Source organism: Leucoraja erinacea, chromosome 7 (assembly GCF_028641065.1).
Source record: "Leucoraja erinacea ecotype New England chromosome 7, Leri_hhj_1, whole genome shotgun sequence".
Taxonomy (NCBI): Eukaryota; Metazoa; Chordata; class Chondrichthyes; order Rajiformes; family Rajidae; genus Leucoraja; species Leucoraja erinaceus.
Window position 1 is genome coordinate 196,015 of NC_073383.1, and position 22,183 is coordinate 218,197.

The 22,183-nt window shown below is 43.6% G+C and overlaps 1 protein-coding gene across 1 annotated transcript in view; it reads left to right on the plus strand.

The window, feature by feature from the left end:
• Positions 1-22,183, plus strand: part of LOC129698553 (diacylglycerol kinase beta) — a 440,909-nt gene that overhangs the window by 141,885 nt on the left and 276,841 nt on the right. Inside the window, exons 11-13 of the mRNA XM_055637631.1 lie at positions 2,516-2,632; positions 17,200-17,298; positions 20,143-20,256. Coding sequence (XP_055493606.1) covers positions 2,516-2,632; positions 17,200-17,298; positions 20,143-20,256 — 330 coding nt within the window. The remainder of the gene's footprint in view (positions 1-2,515; positions 2,633-17,199; positions 17,299-20,142; positions 20,257-22,183) is intronic.

Genomic DNA, 22,183 nt, shown 5'->3' on the forward strand with positions numbered 1-22,183 from the left:
AAAAATTGTCAATTCTTGAGTGGCCAAGACAATCATCCGATCTGAACCCAATTGAGCATGCCTTTTATATGCTGAAGAGAAAACTGAAGGGGACTAGCCCCCAAAACAAGCATAAGCTAAAGATGGCTGCAATACAGGCCTGGCAGAACATCACCAGAGAAGACACCCAGCAACTGGTGATGTTCATGAATCGCAGACTTCAAGCAGTCATTGCATGCAAAGGATATGCAACAAAATACTAAACATGACTACTTTCATTTACATGACATTGCTGTGCCCCAAACATTATGGTGCCCTGAAATGGATGGACTATGTATAAACACTGCTGTAATTGCTGTAAAATGGCCTTTAATAAAATCTGACAATGTGCACTTTAACCACATGTTATTTTTTTCTATTACAGGTCTCAAATTGTGGATTACAGAGGCAAATAAATAAATGATGGGTCTTTGTCTCAAACTTTATGGAGGGCACTGTGTTTGCAACTTTCTGGGACACAGATGTAGTCACGCTGCTTAGCCGAAAGATATTTAATGCAAATACTTTGTAATGAATGTTCAGTTGAGTTTATTGTCACGTGTACCGAGGTACAGTGAAAAGCTCTTGTTGCGTGCTAACCAGTCAGCGGAAAGACATTACATAATTACAGTGTATAAATACATTGTAAGGGAATAATGTTTAGTGCAATGTCTTCTTATCGAGTCCACATCACAAGATTAGAAATTGTTCAACCATAGCTGAACACACTTCTCGGCATCTGCATACAATGGAGTCTAGAGCTTCTTGAGCGTAGGGATGGAAAGACTGGTGGAAACAGGGCCGCTCCTTCCTTGACTCCCAGAGCAAGATAAAGCCAGCAAAGTCCAATCAAGGATAGTCTGAGGGTCACCAAAGAGGTAGATAGTAGTTCAGCACCGTTCTCTGGCTAGTTTGGGACAGGAATTTAAAAACCTTGTCCTCATTGTTAAAATGGGTTGGACATGAACTGGGACCTATTGAGCAACCCCACCGTTGCCAAGTCAGATTGCGGTCCAGGGGGAAGCTTGTAGAACCTGTAACAAGGAACAGTGCAAGGTGGAAACATTAAACTAATATTGTGTGCCTGTCCTTGCAGAAGAAGATTGGGCTACATGGAGAGGTTGAGTAGGCTGGGCCTCTATTCCATGGAGCGCAGGAGGATGAGGGGTGATCTTATAGAGGTGCATAAAATCACGAGAGGGATAGATTGGGTTGCTGCACAGAGTATATTGCCCAGAGTAGGGCTATTGAGGACCGGAGGACATAGGTTCAAGGTGAAGAGGAAAAGATTTCATAGGAATCTGAGCGATAACTTTTTCACACAAAGGGTGGTGGGTGTATGGAACAAGCTGCCAGAGGAGGTAGTTGAGGCTGGGACTATCTCAATGCTTAAGAAATAGTTGGACAGGTACATGGATAGGACAGGTTTGGAGTGATATGGACCAAGCGCAGGCAGGTGGGACGAGTGTAGCTGGGACATGTTGGCTGGTGTGGGCAAGTTGGGCCAAAGGGCCTGTTTCCACACTGTATCACTCTATGACTCCCAGAAATAGTCAAGGAGTGCAGGTCAAAGGTGAAAATGACCATAAAGAACTTAGCAACAGTAGTACAACCTCATATTGGAGAAATTAATGCAACTGAATGGTGCTGAAATCCCAGTGTTTTAAAGTAAGTGGCAACAGAGGTAGTGGTTAAGGAACTGTTTGTAGGACACATAGAAAATAGTAACATTTACTCTCCATATTAGTTCCTAGTGGTGGGATTGTTATGTGAGGAGAGTTGAAGTGGTCTGGTCTATACCCACAAATTCAGAAGAAAAGAGGAGTTCTCATTGAAACACACAAGAGTCATGTTGGACTTGACAGGGTGGAGTGTCTAGAACCAGAGGTCAGAGTCGCAATGAAGGGGTCTATCATCCAAAAATGAGATGACAGGGAAAATCCTCACCCAGAGGGGAGTGAATCTTTGGGCTCCTGAAGCTATTCCAGGAAGATGGATTTATTTTGAGAGGTGCAGGAATTGAGGACAATGATGTTTGTATGGGGAAGTGGAGCTGAAGTACTGTGTGGAGGAGAAGGCTAGAGGGTCGAAGCTTTCTTAGGTTCTTGCAGTATGTATTGGTCAAGCCCACTGCCATCAACCTCAATCTTGCTCAAGAGGCCGAATTCTGAGTTTGGCTTTACAGCCTCTCTCCAATTCACACTCTTACAGACTGCTGAAAATGAGGGTGTGTTTTTTCAAAGCCTCGAGGTTTAAAGTTGACCCAAAAGCCATACATTAAAAATTGTGAATGATTTTTGAGAAGATGGTATTTTTGTAGATTATTTTTGAACATTGACATTCTGAAAATATTGCCCTTGCTGATGCCTGTGGAGTGTTTTTTTTTATTAATTTGGATATTATCACATATTCTCAGTGTGTCTTTGATTTAAACTGCTTAACCGATATTGTGAAATATTTTTGAGCTATTTTAATGTTTTTTTCCCTTCCTATCAAGGCTATGCAGCATGTTTGGGTGGAAGGAAACTCACCAACCAAATGTGATAAATGCCACAAAAGCATTAAATGTTACCAGGGCCTCACCGGTCTACACTGTGTTTGGTGCCAGATTACTGTAAGTACTAATCAAAACAACATCCATATTTTAAATATTAAACGGGATGGGTTTTGTTGTAACTACACCATGCCTTAACTCCTGAGCAGTAGAGGGCAGTCTAGTTTCTCACCATTTTGAGTCTTGCTCTGAAAGGGAGGCACATTCTCCAAAATGTGATCTCGAGCAAGAATGGTGATGAATGACGACATTTTTATTCTTTGCCGTTTTCATTGATCATTTTTTTTTCAGCATTTTGTGTAAAAATAGCAGAAAGAAGTAATTTTCTTTAAAATGTACAGTATATAAGAGGAGCAAACTAGATTAATTTTTTATTAGGTTAAGGCCACAACTTTCATGTGGGAAATAAAATTCTGCTGCACACACTTTACTGTCATTTAATGTAAGATGGTATGTACGTTCGAGCTCTCTTTGAATGCACAGGTTTTCATTTGCTGCTAGAAATTTATTTTTGGTGAATAGTTTAGTTTAGTTTAGAGATACAGCGCGGAAACAGGCCCTTCGGCCCACTGAGTCTACACTGACCAGCGATCCCCGCACATTAACATTACCCTGCACACACAAACACACACACACACTAGGGACAATTTACATTTACACCAAGCCAATTAACCTGCAAACCTGTACGCCTTTGGAGTGTAGGAGGAAACCGAACATCTCGGAGAAAACCCACGCAGGTCATGGGGAGAACGTACAAACTCCGTACAGACAGCACCTGTAGTCGGGATCGAACCCTGGTCTCTGGTGCTGTCCCGACTCTGGAAGGCGCTATAGGTGCATCAAATCCAGGACAAATAGACTCAGGAATAGTTGTTTTCCGAAAGTCATAACTACTCTTAATTCACACATGCACTGACTTCACAGCCCAACACCCGGACTTCCATCTATTCTATCCACGTACTGAAATTTGGAACTGTAATGTGTATTGTAACTGTAATTTTTAATATTTTTTAAAAAACATTTTTAATATTTAATATAATCTTTAAACATCTGCCTAAGAATACTGCCTATTCATCCTTCACCATTTTTGCCTTTATAGATATGTATATAGCGCCGCAGAATTGTGCACCTATCCCCCCCCCTCTCCCTTTTGTTTTTGTTTTCTGTTTCTTGTTTTTTGTACTAAATTATATGTATGCACTGAGTACGAGCTGCTTTTAATCTCATTGTACGTGTATAGTGACAATAAATGGCATATCTAATATCTAAATATCTATATATCTATATCTGTAAGGCAGCAACTCTACTACAGTGCCCCCCCCCCCCCCCCCCCCCCCCCCCCCCCAGAGATCTCAGTTATCTACTATTCTCAAGGCAGGTCTACAATATTTCTTCAGATGCAGTTCTTTTTAACAATAAGATGCAATAGTTCTCTCCTATGGGTTTTTTTTCCCAAATAGGTAGTTAGGGAAGGATATGAGTCTTAAAAGAAGGAAAGCATGAACATCTCTTCATTCTCAAATTATCCCGACTGGATTCTTCCTCTGGGGAAAATAAATTGTGGAATGGGATTAGTAATTGCACATGTGCAAGGTATAAGATTTCCTGTGTTGTATGAAACTGTGCTAGAACCTTCAGAGCAAACTCAGCAATCTGCAATTGTCAATTATTGGACAATCTTGCTCAGTATTTCTGAGGTCAACTGTTTCACCCAAATGCATTCCGCTGCCATTGTCAGCAATTCACGACAGATGAAAGGTGTGTCTCTTGACAAATATACTCTTTAAAATCCTGTTTCTGCATTGTCTTCTGAATTTTAACTAGATTTCTGAATGGAAATTTCAAAAAGCAAATGAAACATTTTTTTTTTTTGTTGGCCCCATCTGCCGCAGAACTTCTCGTGGAGTCCGATGGTAGTTACCCAGCAAGATTGTAGGAAGGATCTGCAGATGCTGGTTTACACCGAAGATAGACACAAAAAGCTGGAGTAACTCAGCGGGACAGGCAGCATCTCTAGGGAGACGGAATGGGTCTCGACCAGAAATGTCACCCATTCCTTCTCTCCAGAGATGCTGCCTGTCCCGCTGAGTTACTACAGCACTTTGTGTCTATAATAGTGCTGGGTTGTCAACTGGAATTGCCCACATCAGGCTTGACATGGCATGGAGAATTCTCCATTGATTTCTCTGGAAGAGAATATGTCCAAAGGATTGAGGTGTCAGTATTTTTAGAGCACAATCAGTTCCAACCCGCCTCAAGTAAGGTTACACAAAAAAGCTGGAGAAACTCAGCGGGTGCAGCAGCATCTATGGAGCGAAGGAAATAGGCAACGTTTCGGGCCGAAACCCTTCTTCAGACTGATCGGGGGCGGGGGTGGGTGAGGACAAGAAAGGGAAAAGGAGGAGTAGCCAGAAGGCTGGGGGATGGGAGGAGACAGCAGGGGGGCTGAGGAAGGGGAGGAGACAGCAAGGACTAACAAAATTGGGAGAATTCGATGTTCATGCCCCCGGGGTGCAGACTCCCCAAACGGAATATGAGGTGCTGTTCCTCCAATAGCCTCAAGTAACATTCTTCTCCACCTGGCAGAACTTATCCTCACACTTAAAAAATATATATTTTAATTTTGATTCAGTGCTGTAGCCGTGGGTATTTATATGTCCCCTAACATTGCCATGTGTTTCCTTACCCTTTCCCCTCACCCTTTTTTCACCAGCTCTTTGCCCAAAACATTGTCTGTCCATTTTCCTGCACAGATGCTGCCTGACCTGCTGTGTTCCTCCAGTACTTTGTTTCTTTGCTCAAGGTCCCAGTGTCTGCAGCATCTTGTGCCTCATAGAAACATAGAAAATAGGTGCAGGAGGCCCTTTGAGCCAGCACCGCCAATCATTGTGATCATGGCTGATCGTCCCCAATCAATAACCCGTGCCTGCCTTCTCCCCATATCCCTTGATTCCACTAGTCCCTAGAGCTCTATCTAACTCTCTCTTAAATCCATCCAGTGATTGGGCCTCCACTGCCCTCTGTGGCAGGGAATTCCACAAATTCACAACTCTCTGGGTGAAAAAGTTTTTCCTCACCTCAGTCTTATTTTTTTCACCTCAGTCTTAAATGACCTCCACTTTATTCTAAGACTGTGGCCCCTGGTTCATTTTTCCTGCAGCTAGCTTGTCCAGTCCTTTTATAATTTTAACTGTTTCTATAGATCCCCCTCATCCTTCTAAACTCCAGTGAATGCAAGCCTAGTCTTTTCAAACTTTCCTCATATGACAGTCCCGCCATCCCAGGGATCAATCTCGTGAACTTACGCTGCACTGCCTCAATCACAAGGATATCCTTCCTCCAATTGGTAATTGGAGTCATGCTGGAAGTCAGGGATCTTCAGGAAACCATTTACCCAATCTGCATTTGGTCGCCAATTTACAGGGGAAATGTCATGAACATTGAATACAGAATCTTAAATCAAAAAAAGTACAGGTGAAGCCCTGTTTTACATGTTGCTGGAGGAAAGGGCAGACATTGCAGGTTTTGTGAAGGCCAGTAAAGATAGGACTGAGTTGTGTGGAATAAATGATTCTTCCAAACTATTGAAAGAAATGTAGGCAGTACAGTGACAAAGCTGCCTCACAGCTCCAATTACCTAGATTCAATGCTGCCTCTGTGGAGTTTGGATGTTCTTTCAATAACTGTGTTAGTTTCTTTCACATCCTTATGATTGGGGCTTCAGTTTAGTTTCGTATTTCCGCACATGTACCGAGGTACAGTGAGAAGCTTTTGTTGCGGGCTATCCAGTCAACATTGTTTCCTAGGCCTTGGTTCCTCTGCAGTCTGTAACAGAGCCTCTGGAGGCTATCAGTGCCCTTCTGTGTGCATGCATGTGTGTGCGTGCTTGTGTGTGTGTGCATGCGTACGTGCGTGTGTGTGCACGTGTGTGTGCGTGCATGTGTGTGTACATGGGTGCATGTGTGTGTGTGCATGCACGTGTGTCTGCCTGTGTGTGCATGTGTGTGTGTGTGTGTGCATGCATGTGTGTATGCGTGCGTGCGTGCATGTGTGTGTGCGTGGGTGTGTGCATGCATGTGTGTGTGGGCGGGCGTGTGTGTTAATATGCATGCAGCAGAACTTGTCCTCCAGTCATCTAGGCCTCCTCGTCACTGAATCACGACCTCACTCTGTCAATGCCACACAACAACTGTTTTGTAGCATCCATCTCACATTGAATGAAACTGTCCGTGGAATCCTCCTCCTTGGCTCCATGGCCACTTGCAGGCTGTGCCCACAGTAACAGTCCGCAATCTCACTCGTCTTTCTTAACCCAGGGATCTGGGGGCTTGGTCTTTGACATCACTGAGCAGATTGAAACAACGATGAGCTGTCGATGGGCAGCTTAATGAACTAGGCAGGTGGCACATCTTGTGGAGGGGCAACATAAAGACATTTCACATGGGATGGGTGTTACTGTCAGGAATATGCCGCCATGGCAAATCAACAACTCCCAGGGGCTACATGAACTTTGCACGAACTGCCATGTATATCCAACGTGGAAGATACTCACTCCTATCAACACATACACCCCAATTCTGCTGGGTCCAGATTGGCCAAGGAGAACTTCTGCAATAAATTCAAAACTCCCAGGCACCTTCCCCTTTAGAAGAGAAATGAATCCTTCCGCCAACGTCAATGCATTGAAGGAGAGTCATGGGAAAAGACAGAGTAGGGAAACCTATGTGCACTTAAGTCATTCTCCAAGCAAAATACTTGGAGCACGTCCTTGTTCTAACTGCTCCGCTATTCTATTGGAGAGACGAGTATAAGACTACATGGCAACAATACTAATCCAGCAATGGCACTGAGATTATATTGACCCCACAAGGTTAATTGACACGGTGAGCGGGCAGAAGCCTGCACTAATGTACTAAAGCTATAGATATGATTCCCATCACAGTGTCTGGGGGGTTTAAATTCAGGATAAATAACTACCCTTAACATAGAAAAGCCTTCAGTTCAGTTTAGTTTATTGTCATGTGTACCTCGGAACAGTGAAAAGCTTTTGTTGCATGCTAACCGGTCAGCAGAAAGACAATACATGATTACAATCAAGCTCTTTACAGTGTATAGATACATAATAATAATAATAATAAATTTTATTTATGGACGCCTTTCAAGAGTCTCAAGGACACCTTACAAAAATTTAGCAAGTAGAGGAAAAACATGTATGGGGAATGAAATAAATAGTAGAGACATGACTAGTACACAAATTAAAGACAGAATTCAATTCAATACACAATATGAGGCAATTCATGCACAGATGAAAAGGGAGGGGGACGTGGGGCTAAGGATAGGCAGAGGTGAAGAGATGGGTCTTGAGGCGGGACTGGAAGATGGTAGGGGACACTGAATTGCGGATCAGTTGGGGGAGGGAGTTCCAGAGCCTGGCAGCTGCCCTAGAGAAGGCTCTGTCCCCAAAACTGCGGAGGTTGGACTTGTGGATGGAGAGGAGACCGGCTGATGTGGATCTGAGGGACCGTGAGGGTTGGTAGGGGGAGAGGAGGTCAGTGAGATATGGGGGGACCAGATGGTGGATACATGATAAGAGAATAATGTTTAGTGCAAGGTAAAGCCAGCAAAGTCCGATCAAGGATAGTCCGTGGGTCACCAAAGAGGTAGATAGTAGTTCAGCACTGCTCTCTGGTTGTGGTAGGATGATTCAGTTGCCTGATAACAACTCCCGGAGTACAGGCCAACCAGAAAACTCATTATTTTACAAAATAACCATTCCATTCAAGGAACACAAGCACATTGACAGGATGGGGGAAGATTCTTCCTGATAACAGCTGGGAAGAAACTGTCCTTGAATCTGGAGGTGTGCATTCTATGCCAGTTCTGGTGACCATGCAGTTGGTCAATACAATGGCACATCTAGTGGAGCTGCTGCTTCACAGTGGCGGAGACCCGTCAGTCACACCCGCAGTGCCGGGCATGTTGGTGTGGCACAGCGGTAGAGTTGCTGCCTTACAGCGAATGCAGCTCCGGAGGCCCGGGTTCAATCCTGACTACGGGTGCTGTCTGCGCGGAGTTTGTACGTTCTCCCTATGACCGCGTGGGTTTTCCCCAAGATCCTCGGTTTCCTCCCACACTCCTAAGATGTACTAGTTTGTAGGTTAATTGGCTTGGTAAATGTAAAAATTGTTCCTAGTGGGTGGAGGATAGTGTTAATGTGCGGGGATCGCTGGTCGGCGCGGACCCGGTGGGTCGAAGCGCCTGTTTCTGAGGAGAGAAAGAGAAGGAAATGTGGATAATTAGTTCACTCATCTGTACCCTTCTAAGCTTGATTATAGGGCTCATTTTCAAAAGCCACGTGGAAGGTCCTTTAATTCCCTTCTTTACAGGACGTTCCCTCTTAACACAAGGAGATTTAGAGAGAAGGGAAAAGGATGTAAACAAGGCTTAGACAAGTATTAAATTGAATTAAAAGCCCTTTGACTCCAGAAGAATGCTTGAGAAAATGTTGAGTGGGTGTTTTGAGCAGCTGAGTGGGAGAGGGTTAACTATCTGCAGGCCGAGCTGCCGAGTCATTCGATTGAAGATTCTGCTATTTGTGCCAAGGGAGGTTCATAGAAATGCAATCTGCAGAGCATAAATTATGTAGGTTGAGAGTATTGTCTCCATTTGTGTTGGGTTCATCCCTTTGAAGTGTTCACCCATTTCTGTCATTTCTTCTCATATCCCCAGTGGGATCACCATGTCTGAACTCCCAGCAGTGATTATTGATCAGCAATTAGTGCAATCTACTCATTGACAGCAAGTGGTACATTTTGAATCAACTGTGTTTTGTGGCAATGGGCATCTGTAACAAATACAATCGACCTTTGTTGTGTCATTGGCCGACATATGGAACAATCACGCCCACACAAAATCCATTTAAAATTAAATCAACACATATCTGTTCCAAATATTTCAATCACACTGAGGACAGCCATTGCACCATCTTGGGAAAAATAAATTAGCATCACTATATGTTCGACTCTTATCGTGTATTGTGTTATTGTTATTCGTAAGGCTGTATGGTAACTGAAATTTCACTGTACCAATTGGTGCAGGTGACAATAAATGTGAACTTGAACTTGAATTCGTCAGGTTGGGGGGATTCCCCCCCCCCGCCACAGGTACCATGTAATCCCGTGCTACCTGCTCCATGGTCGGATAGTCGGCGACTAAACCGTCTCCCCCACTTGGTTTGCCAGGTGAGGAGGGGGCTGCAGACCCCCAGCAGGACCAAAGACAAGACCTGTCAAAGGGCGGATGAGCTCTTAGCGAGTCAACAGCCATCCACACTTCAGTAGATACATAGAAACATAGAAACATAGAAATTAGGTGCAGGAGTAGGCCATTCGGCCCTTCGAGCCTGCACCGCCATTCAATATGATCATGGCTGATCATCCAACTCAGTATCCCGTACCTGCCTTCTCTCCATACCCTCTGATCCCCTTAGCCACAAGGGCCACATCTAACTCCCTCTTAAATATAGCCAATGAACTGGCCTCGACTACCCTCTGCGGCAGAGAGTTCCAGAGATTCACCACTCTCTGTGCGAAAAAAGTTCTTCTCATCTCGGTTTTAAGGGATTTCCCCCTTATCCTTAAGCTGTGACCCCTTGTCCTGGACTTCCCCAACATCGGGAGCAATCTTCCTGCATCTAGCCTGTCCAACCCCTTAAGGATTTTGTATGTTTCTATAAGATCCCCTCTCAATCTCCTAAATTCTAGCGAGTATAAACCAAGCCTATCCAGTCTTTCTTCATAAGAAAGTCCTGACATCCCAGGAATCAGTCTGGTGAACCTTCTCTGCACTCCCTCTATGGCAATAATGTCCTTCCTCAGATTTGGAGACTAAAAACTGTACGCAATACTCCAGGTGTGGTCTCACCAAGACCCTGTACAACTGCAGTAGAACCTCCCTGCTCCTATACTCAAACAAGAAGTTGTGATCATTGTCTTACCTGGCATTGTAAGGCACTGTGCCCGTTGATGTTTTCAACATGATGATGATGATGATGATGATGAATCACTATAGTAATTTAGCTGGACCTCAACTCTTGGTAAATGATATTATTCCACTATTTGATCTAAAAGAGGATTCGCTCAAAGGATATGTTATTTTCCCATCTGTTTTCTCAGCATGGTTTTATTCATGCCTAATGTACACAACCAAACAAGATTTTGTACACCTTTATAAGATCACCCCTCATCTGCTTGTGCTCCATGGAATAGAGTCCCAGCCTGCTCAGCCTCTCCCTATAGCTCAGACCCTCTAGTCCTGGCAACAGCCTTCTCTGTACGCATGAATTAATGTAGGAGTAGTGTAAAGGGTTGTTGATCTTCAGCAAGCACTCAGTGGGCCAAAGGACACTTATCCTTGTTGTACCACTATGATGGTGGCTAACTAATGAAGTAAAAATAATATGAAATAGTCATTTCCAGGGGACATAGGTTTAAGGTGAGGAGGGAAAGATTGAATGGGAACATTAGGGGTAACTTTTTTACTCAAAGAGTGGAGAATGTATGGAACAAGCTGCCGGAGGAGGTTGTTGAGGCAAGAGACAGCTTAGCCCATTGGCCTGGTGTGAAATGAATTCTAATTTCTTTTGTTTTCTCCAGACTATTAAAATATGTTTTGTCAAATGTTTCCTGACCATATTTATCCTCCATATTTATCTGTCAAAAACTGTCTTCATTCGGCTAATTTAAATCCTATCTTGCGGACAGGTACATGGATGGAAAAATATAGAAGAATAGGGGCCTAATGTCAGCCAATGTGATTAGTATAAGTAGGCACCATAGTCAGCCTGGCAATGTGGGACATAAAGACCAGCTTCTTGCTATTGTCATTGAGGGCACACAGCGTAGGTTCACCAAGTTAATTCCCGGGATGTGGGACTGACATATGATGAGACAATGGGTCGACTGGGCTTATATTCACTGGAATTTAGAAGAATGAGAGGGGATCTTCTAGAAACATATAAAATTCTTAATGGATTGGACAGGTGAGATGCAGGAAAAATGTTCCCGATGTTGGGGGAATCCAGAACCAGTGGTCACAGTTTAAGTGTGGGGTGTAGGCCATTTAGGACTGAATCTGTGGAATTCTCTGCCACAGAAGGCAGTGGAGGCCGATTCACTGGATGTTTTCAGAGGTTATGGGGAGAAGGCAGGAGAATGGGTTAGGAGGGAGAGATAAATCAGCTATGATTGAATGGCGGAGGAGACTTGATGGGCCGACTGGCGTAATTTTGCTGATATCACATGATCTGTTGATTTAGCTGTTAGGTCTAACGGAATTAAGAGATATGGCGAAAAGGCAGGTACGGGGTACTGATTCTGGATGATCAGCCATGACCATATTGAATGGCAGTGCTGGCTCAAAGGGCCAAATGGCCTACTCCTGCACCTATTCACTATGTTTCTATGTTTCTACTTTGTGAAATTCGATAATTCTCTTGTCACTCAGTTAATGCCCAAGGAAATGCCCATGATTTCTGGTCTCAATGGTAATAACTTCTTTCCTGGTACTATCTTAGGAAGAACCTTCCCCCATCCTGTCAATGTGCTTGTGTTCCTTGAATGGAAGGGTTATTTTATAAAATAATGAGTTTGCCGGTTGGCCTGTACTCCGGGAGGTTAGGAGAATGAAGCAGGATCTTATTCTGATGGACTGGACAAAGTAGGTGCTGAAAGAATGCTTCATGTGAAGGAATCCAGTAAGGGAGGGGAGAGGGCAAGGGGGGGGGGGGGGGGGGGGGTTCAGATTAGGGGGGGGGGGGTTCAGATTACAGGGTTACTGTACTTCAGAAAAACATGAGGAGGGATTTTTGAATCTCAGAGAATGGCGAATATATGTAATTCTCCATCCAAGAGCTCCATAAAGTATGATCAAGGCTGATAGTGCGAGTGTCAGAGGTTATGGGGAGAAGGCAGGAGAATGGAGTTAGGAGGGAGAGATCAATCAGCTATGATTGAATGGCGGAGGAGACTTAATGGGCCGAATGGCCTAATTTTGCTGATATCACATGATCTGTTGATACAGATAGCTTTTGGTCTATAGAGCAGAAAGGGAAGGGGAGGATGAAGGGCATGAGGATCAGGCAAAATAGTTGTGTATGTTCCAGTATTCAGTTCATTCATGGTTCATCCAATGAGGCATGAATGTATTGAACAGTAGAGCAAACTCAAGGCTGAACGCTAACTCTATCTGCTGCCCATTCTTAGTCACGCGTGTGACCAAAAATATGAAAAATTGTGGAATACATCTCTTCCAATTCTGAAAGCATTTCTTCTGCAGTTGTATAGGGCTCTGGTGAGACCACCTCAGGAGTATTGTGTACAGATTTGGTCTCCTAATTTGAGGAATAACATCCTTGTGACTGAGGCTGTGCAGCGTAGGTTCACGAGATTGATCCCTGGGATGGCGGGACTGTTATATGAGGGAAGATTGAAAAGACTAGGCTTGTATTCATTGGAGTTTAGAAGGATGAGGGGATTTCTTATAGAAACATCTAAAATTATAAAAGGACTGGACAAGCTAGATGCAGGAAAAATGATCCCAATGTTGGGCGAGTCCAGAACCAAGGGCCACAGTCTTAGAATAAAGGCCATTAAAGACTGAGGTGAGAAAAAACATTGTGAATTTGTGGAATTCCCTGCCACAGAGGGCAGTGGAAGCCAAATCACTGGATGGATTTAAGAGAGAGTTAGATAGAGCTCTATGGGCTAGTGGAATCAAGGAATATGGGGATACGGCAAGCACGGGTTATTGATAGGGGATGATCAGCCATGATCACAATGAATGGCGGTGCTGGCTCAAAGGGCTGAATGGCCTCCTCCTGCACTTATTTTCTATGTTTCAATATTACAGGTATATTACTTTGTGTTGTATATATGATTCATAATTTTTGGGTTTATCAAGTGAAATTTTTGTTTGTTACTAGACCAAGTGGGACCCATTGGGCCCCGTTCCCCCAACGCAATATTCCACCACTCACCCATAGCCCCCAACTGCGCAGGCGCGGCTGATTTCTTCTCATCCCCAACACCCCCTCGCCCTCCATCTTCTCCCTCCCTCTTCTCTCTCCTCTCCCTCCCCCACTCCCTCCCTCCCTCCCTCACCTCCCCTTCCCTCTCCTTTCCCCTACCCTCAGTTACTCCCTACCCTCAGTCACTCCATCCCACCCTCCATAACCGCTCTCCCCTCCCCCTACCCCCCTGATCCGTTGGGCCCCATTCCCCCAACACAATATTCCACCACTCACCCATAGCCCCCAACTGCACAAGCACAGCTCGTATACTCCCTCCTCCTCTTCACCCTCTCTCTTCTCTCCCCCTCCTCCTCCCCTCCTCCACTCCCTGACCTCTCCCTCCCTCTCCTTTTCCCTACCTTCAGTCACTCCCTCCCTCACCTCTCCCCTATCGCACTCCCCCACTAAACACAATGTTTAAATAACATTTCTTCGTCTCCCTTCCCCCACTCCCTCCCTCTCCTTACAACAATGTGACAAATCTCTCATTGCACTGGGTGGAACACCGTTGATTGGCAGCTTATGTAAATGAGATCCCATTGTGATGTCATTGTCAGGTGGAGTACTGTTCATGGCAGCTTATGTAAATTAGATCCCTTTGTGACAACATAGCTGCAAACTTCCAGTATCTGCCACAGCATATTGTTCTCAAAGTGGGGTTTTCTAAAGTTTTAAATGTCCATAACTTGTGAAGTATAACATCAATCTGAACGAAACTTGACACAAACCACGACATGGCAATTGTGAGCAAGGTGGTGCAAAAATGTTAGCGCTATCGTGTACTGTTTTGACATAGTTCTGGGATCACATACGGATAGACAGACAGATACAAACAAGATGAGAGGTTTAGTAATGGACTAGATCAAGTGGGACCCGTTGGGTCCTGTTCCCTCAACACCCAGTTCCGGTAGGGGAGGCGGTCTGTGGCTTCACACACACACACTAACCACTCCACACACACGCAAGGGGGTAGGGAGGGAGAGCGGGAGGAAGGGGGGAGATGGGGGGAAAGGGGGAGGGAGGGGGATTGGGGAGAGGTGGAGGGGGGGGAGAGAGAGGGGAGGGGGAGGGGGAGTAGAGGGGAGGGAGGAGAGGAGGAGAGACTAGTGGGGAGAGGAGATGGGAGAGAGGGGGGAGAGGGGGAGGAGAGAAAGTGATGGGGAGGGTGGAAGGGGGGGGTCACAGTGAGCGGACCGGTGGCAACCAAATGACGGCAAGTCGGGGGGATGCCGTAACTAGCAACGTGTGGAAAACAGTGCGCACAGGCCGCGCAAGCAGCCCCATTGTGACGTCATCAGCTCATTTATTTTCTAATTTGAAATTTTGGAACATTTTCGTAAATAACTCAAGAAATAAAACTCAACATTTTCAGATAAGGCGATTTTTGACTTCACAGCGTAAATCTCTATCGGAATATGTAAAAATGTCACCGTTAGCGTGTCGTGTTTTCGAGGAGACGTGAACCGCACACGAACATCACACAAATAAATACACATCCAAGATCAGAGTTTTATAAGTATAGTGATATAGATGCTGACAATTATTGTTTCGGGTCAGAGGCCAAATATGATTGGTCATGTGTGTGACATTGTACAATTATACAAACTCTGTGAATTTTAAAAAGCGAGAATGTTCATATCTGTAGCAGACATGCGTTATAGTTCTGTCGGTGGGAAAATAACATTGAATAAGATTAATTTCTTCCAAGAATTTTTAATGTGCCACTTTGTGATCACATGTGGTCACGTGTGTGACAGTGTGGTTCACTTGCCAAAGATTGGGCCTGCTGTCCATGTGTTCTTCTTACCCAAGTAACCAAAAGCAGATGCACTATTCTATTATGTAGGTTGCACAATACCTAATTTTACATATGTTCTCTTCATCTATTTGTATAGTTGCAATGTTTGTATTCCTGGTTGCAATGTTTATAGACCTTAAACTTCATGTTTAATCTCTCAGATTTAACAATGTATTCATTTGAAGTGTTGGTGCCTCTTTCCCTTTTATAGTTCCTATGTAAATGTTACGTCCTTCCCTTAATTTGAACTGCAAAAATGTTTCCCCTTATGTCAAAAGGGTTCCATTTCCATTCATGTCTCAGATCTGTAAGCCCAAAGGGACTTTGTGAAATGACTAACAACGTGTGCCTCAACAATGCGCGTTTGTGTTCTCTGCAAATGTGCTGCTCTGCAGGCCACCACCACATTGCAGCCTCTCATGAAACGGAAATGTTTGCACCCTTGCAGAATTTACAAATCACTCCCAAGAAATCTGAGATACAGAATAAAAATTGCTTCTCACAGAATTTATGTGACAATTTTTATTTTATTTGCAGCTCGTATATTTCTTGATGCACAAGCAATGATGTGGCTTTGTGTTACGAAAATAACATTCCCCCCCCCCCCCCCCCCCCCCCCACCTACCCCTAATACAGCCGTCACCTGCATTGTGTCGCCATAATCTGCTGTCCTACATGGAAATAGACCAATGGATCCAACATATATTTTCATAAAATACCAACGTTTAAGCATCTCCTGGCATTTGTTTCATCTTCTTAGTTTTCTATATTTCTACCATTTTTCATTATGTCCCGCCAGATTTCTATATTATCACACATCTTAATGGTGTTTGCAACCCTCTACGCTGCAATATTTCAAACACTTTTTGAAAATCCACAAATACATCTGTGCTGTCTTCTTAATGATTGCAATTAGATATGTCAAAGTTCCCTGTTGATATGTACCATGAAAAGGCCCTGCAAATTTAAGGGACATCAAAAATAGCCACTGTTTACTTTTTAATTATTTTAGTTATTTGTGGTTTTATGTTCTTATTTATCAAACGCATTTATTTGTTTGATGATAATTGACACTGCAGTAGAGGCAGCTTTCTCCCAACTGCCAGCCATGCGAACACCAAGCATTTGATGCATGTGTACTTATACTTTGTGGTTACAATATTTTCAATATCCATATTCACTTTAATCATGACACTTCAATATGGTATCCTTGAAGTTTGATTCTTGCCTTCACTGGGTTGGATTAGATTAAGCATTGCTTTATCATTCTGTATCTCTTTAGGATGAGAGGGGATCTTATAGAACCATATAAAATTCTGAAGGGATTGGACAGGGTAGATGCAGGGAAAATGTTCCCCATGTTGGGGGAGTCCAGAACCAGGGGTCACAGTTTAAGAATAAGGGGTTTATAAGCCATTTAGGACTGAGATGAGGAAAAAATAATTCAGCCAGAGAGTTGTGAATCTGTGGAATTCTCTGCCACAGAAGGCAGTGGAGGCCAATTCACTGGATGTTTTCAAGAGAGAATTAGATTTAGCTCTTAGGGCGAAAGGAATCAAGGGATAAGGGGAAAAAGCAGGACGGGGTACTGACTTTGGATGATCAGACATGATCATATTGAATGATGGTGCTGCCTCGAAGGGCCGATTGGCCTACTCCTGCAACTATTTTCTATGTTTCTGCTGATCATTATGCATATCTTTAGCTGTTAATAATATCTAACTTCAGTAATTTGTTGTTTATGTTTTATTTTTGCTGCAGCTGCACAATAAATGTGCCTCGCATATCAAGCCTGACTGTGATGGTGGACAACTGAAAGAGCATATCTTACTTCCCTCCTATATATGTCCTGTAGTTCTGGTAAGTATTCAACAAAGAAGACAAAATGTGTCGGAAGGAACTGCAGATGCTGGTTTCAACCGAAGATAGACACAAACCGCTGGAGAAAAGGAATAGGTGACGTTTCAGACTTCCAGTCTGAGGAAGGGTCTAGACCCAAAATGTCACCTATTCTTTTTCTCCAGGGATGCTGTCTGACCCACTGAGTTACTCCAGCTATTTGTGTCTACCTTCAACAAAATAGAAGTTGCTGCTACAAAACAAATTGCTGGAAGAAGAAATACTTCAAACAGCATCAATGGAGGTAAAGGGAAGTTCAAAGCAATAAATAATGATTCAGGTCCCATAGAGTCATAGAATCATACAGCTCGGAAAAAGGACATATGGCCCCTAACACATTCTTACCAGCCAAGATGCCTCATATAAACTAGTCCCATTTCCTAGAATGATGCCTGGATTAGGGCGCATTAACTACAGGGGGAGGTTGGAAAGATTTGTATTGTTTTCCTCTGAACACAGGATCTAAATGGTGGCCGACTAGGAAAAGGGGAGATGCAGCGAGACCTGGGTGTCATGGTACACCAGTCATTGAAAGTAGGCATGCAGGTGCAGCAGGCAGTGAAGAAAGCGAATGGTATGTTAGTTTTCATAGCAAAAGGATTGGAGTATAGGAGCAGGGAGGTTCTACTGCAGTTGCACAAGGTCTTGGTGAGACCACACCTGGAGTATAGCGTACAGTTTTGGTCTCCAAATCTGAGGAAGAACATTATTGCCATAGAGGGAGTGCAGAGAAGGTTCACCAGACTGATTCCTGGGATGTCAGGACTGTCTTATGAAGAAAGACTGGATAGACTTTGTTTATACTCTCTAGAATTTAGGAGATTGAGAGGGGATCTTATAGAAACTTACAAAATTCTTAAGGGGTTGGACAGGCTAGATGCAGGAAGATTGCTCCCGGTGTTGGGGAAGTCCAGGACAAGGGGTCACAGCTTAAGGATAAGGGGGAAATCCTTTAAAACCGAGATGAGAAGAACTTTTTTCACACAGAGAGTGGTGAATCTCTGGAACTTTTTGCTGCAGAGGGTAGTTGAGGCCAGTTCATTTGCTATATTTAAGAGGGAGTTAGATGTGGCCCTTGTGGCTAAGGGGATCAGAGGGTACGGAGAGAAGGCAGGTACGGGATACTGAGTTGGATGATCAGCAATGATCATATTGAATGGTGGTGCAGGCTCGAAGGGCCGAATGGCCTACTCCTGCACCTAATTTCTATGTTTCTATGACCTGATAGAAGTAGGTAAAATTAAGAGAGGCATTGATAGGGTAGTCAGTCAGAACCTTTTTCCCACGATGGAAAGATCAAATATTAGAGAGCATAGCTTTGCAGTGAAAGGGGCAGAATTTAAAGAAAATGTGATTTAGTATTAGTATTAATAGTATTATTGCACAGACTCACTGTATGTCATGTTGTCACTTACGGGCGGAGCACCAAGGCAAATTCCTTGTATGTGATACTTGGCCAATAAACTTATCCATTCATTCATTCATTCAGAGGGTGGTGAGGGGGGTGGAATGCGCTGGTGGGGGTGGAGCCAGATACAATAATTGCCTTTAATTAGGCACATGGATATGCAGCAAATGTAGGATATGGATTACATGAAGGCAGGTAAGAGATAGACCCAAAATGTCAGAGTAACTCAGTGGGTCAGACAGCGTTGAAATCTTTGGTTTAAACCAGCATCTGCAGTTCCTTCCTACAGATAAGAGTTGGTCTTGGCATGATGTTTGGCACAATGGGAATAGTGAGTCTGTGGAATTCTCTGCCTCAGAGGGCGGTGGAGGCCAGTTCTCTGGATACTTTCAAGAGAGAACTAGATAGGGCTCTTAAAGATGGCGGAGTCAGGGGATATGGGGAGAAGGCAGGAATGGGGTACTGATTGGGGACGATCAGCCATGATCACATTAAATGGCGGTGCTGGCTCGAAGGGCCGAATGGCCTATTCCTGCATCTATTGTCCAATAGCTTCTCTGTACTCATTATCTATCTGTGACTTTCACCTCCATTAATTCTCCGTCCATCCTTAAAATTAGTCACAGATGCAATAACAAATTTTTTAAGATATAACACAAAAAATGCATAATTCCATTAAATGCTTAAAAGCTCAAGTGGTGGTTTCCTGCACTGCTGTTGAAAGTTGTGATCGTGAAAAGCAAAACATTTTGTCAGACATATCTCCAAAAGGAACAAAGTTTAAACATAATACCAGTACATATAAGTCACTTGCACTCAAGAGTCAAGAGTGTTTTATTGTCATGTGTCCCAGATAGAACAATGAAATTCTTGCTTGCTGCAGCACAACGGAATATGTAAACATAGTACATACGGGAGAAGAAAAAAAAAATCAGTGTGTATATATACATACACACGTACTCAATAAATAAATAAATAAATATAGTACATTAATAATAATAGTAGCAATAGTCTCGTGTAGCTATTGTTATACTGAGGCCTATGTCCAAATATAGAGAAAATAGTGATTGACAAAAAATGCTGGAGTAACTCAGCGGGACAGGCAGCATCTCAGGGGAGAAGGAGTGGGTGATGTTTCAGGTTTGTGACCCTTCTTCAGACCCTTCTTCTGGTCTGAAGAAGGGACTCGGCCCCAAAACGTCAACCGGCTCTGAAGATGTCACAACCCAAAACGTCACCCTTACCTTCTCTCTAAAGATGCCGTCTGTCCCGCTGAGTGTCTCCAGCATTTTGTGTTCATCTTCGGTGTAAACCAGCACCTGCAGTTCCTTCCCACACATGCAGAGAGGCCGGTTTCAGATTCGCGTAATTATTTTGATTTATTTCCTGTTTTGAAGGATAGACAGCCCAATCAGAAAAAGGGCGAAACGAATTCACCGACAACCACAAGTTCAGATGACAGTCAGGCTTTCAAATGTAACACAACAACAATGGATGGACAAGGACTGCAGGTATGCTTGGAAGAGTGCAAACGTCTACCCTCCAATAAACCTCATTTACTGCCTTTAACTGGAAACCAATGAATGAAACATCATGTTTCTGTCATCTCTGACGAAGATAGGCCAAGCTCTTCTGAGGAGACATAAAGATCGATTGGGTTGCAGGCTCCATGTTTATATGGAACAAATTTTCCAGAGGACTAACTTAGGGTGATAATAACAATAACCAACAAAGGGTGTCTGAAGAAGGGTTTGGGCCCGAAACGTTACCTATTTACTTCGCTCCATAGATGCTGCTGCACCCGCTGAGTTTCTCCAGCACTTTTGTGTACCTTTGATTTTCCAGCATCTGCAGTTGATTCTTGAACAAAGGGTGATAAGGATGGGTTTAGTGTTTTAGTATTGATAGAACACGGCAAGTCTTGCACAGAAGATGAGCTGCCTAAGCTCACTGATGGTAGGCACAAACTGCTGGAGTAACTCACTGATAGCAGACACAAAAGCTCACTAATGGTAGACACAAAATGCTGGAGTAACTCAGCGGGACAGGCGGCATCTCTGGAGGGAAGGAATGGGCGACGTTTTGGGTCGAGACCCTTCTTCAGACCCACTGATGAACTGTCTTTGAAGGCTGATGTTACCGTGAGCAAATCGCGTGGCACCAGGGAACAATCTGATGTAAAGCCAGTTCCCTGCTGAGTGATGAAACCAAGCCCATTGCAGGTACTTTCCCATCAATCAAGCCCCTCAACCAGAATTGTTAGCTCTGCCCAAGCTAAGTTGTAGTAAAGAGCATGAATGTCTTTGATATTCACAGGCTCTCTAAAACTAGTGGAGAAAAAAAATAAAATATTATTAAATGTTTCTAAAATGAGTAGAATATTTCTTTAAACTATTACGGTTAAACTGGCTCGAATCTAATGAAAAGGTAAATTTTCTATATATTTCTGCTTCTGTTCATAGCCAAAATGCTGGGAACATGGTCGAATATGATTCCTTCACTGGTGCCACAGAAGGCTGTGGAGGCCAATCCAATGGATATTTTTAAGGCAGAGATAGATAGATTCTTGACTAGTGCGGGTGTCTGGAGTTATGGGGAGAAGGCAGGAGAATGGGGTACATGGATACATAGACAACAGGTGCAGGAGTAGGCCTGCCCTTCGAGCCAGCACTGCCATTCAATGTGATCAGGGCTGATCATCCACAATCAATGCCCCATTCCTACCTTCTCCCCATATCCCTTGATTCCACTAGCCCTAAGAGCTCTATCTAACTCTCTTTTGAATACATGCAGTGAATTGGCCTCCACTGCCATCTGAGGCAGTGAATTCACAAATTCACAACTCCCTGGGTGAAAACGCTTTTCCTCATCTCAGTTCTAAATGGCCTACCCCTTATTCTTAAACTGTGGCCCCTGGTTCTGGACTCCCACAACATCGGGAACATTTTTCCTGCATCTAGCCTGTCCTATCCCTTAATCCCTTAATAATTGTTTATGTTTCCATAGGATAGCCCCTCATCCTTCTAAATTCCAGTGAATATAAGCCCAGTCTCTCCATTTTTTCATCATATGCCAGTCCCACCATCCCGGGAATGAACCTTGTGAACCTACGCTGCACTCCCTCAATACCAAGAATGTCCTTCCTCAAATTAAGATGAGATAGATCAGCCATAATTGAATGGTGGAGTATCAAAGTTCAAAGTAAACTTTATTGTCAATTCAATTATGCAACAGTAGTTACACAGAGGATTGAAATTACGTTTCCCCATACTCCAAATGTGCAAGTAATATTAAAAACACAGACAGACAACATACCAATAAAAATAGACAATAGACATTACATTATTTAAAATATTAAAATATTCACAGTGTGCCAAAATGTAGCAAAGACTTTGAGGTATTTTGAAAAGGGTGCAACAATGAAAGGTGCAATATAGA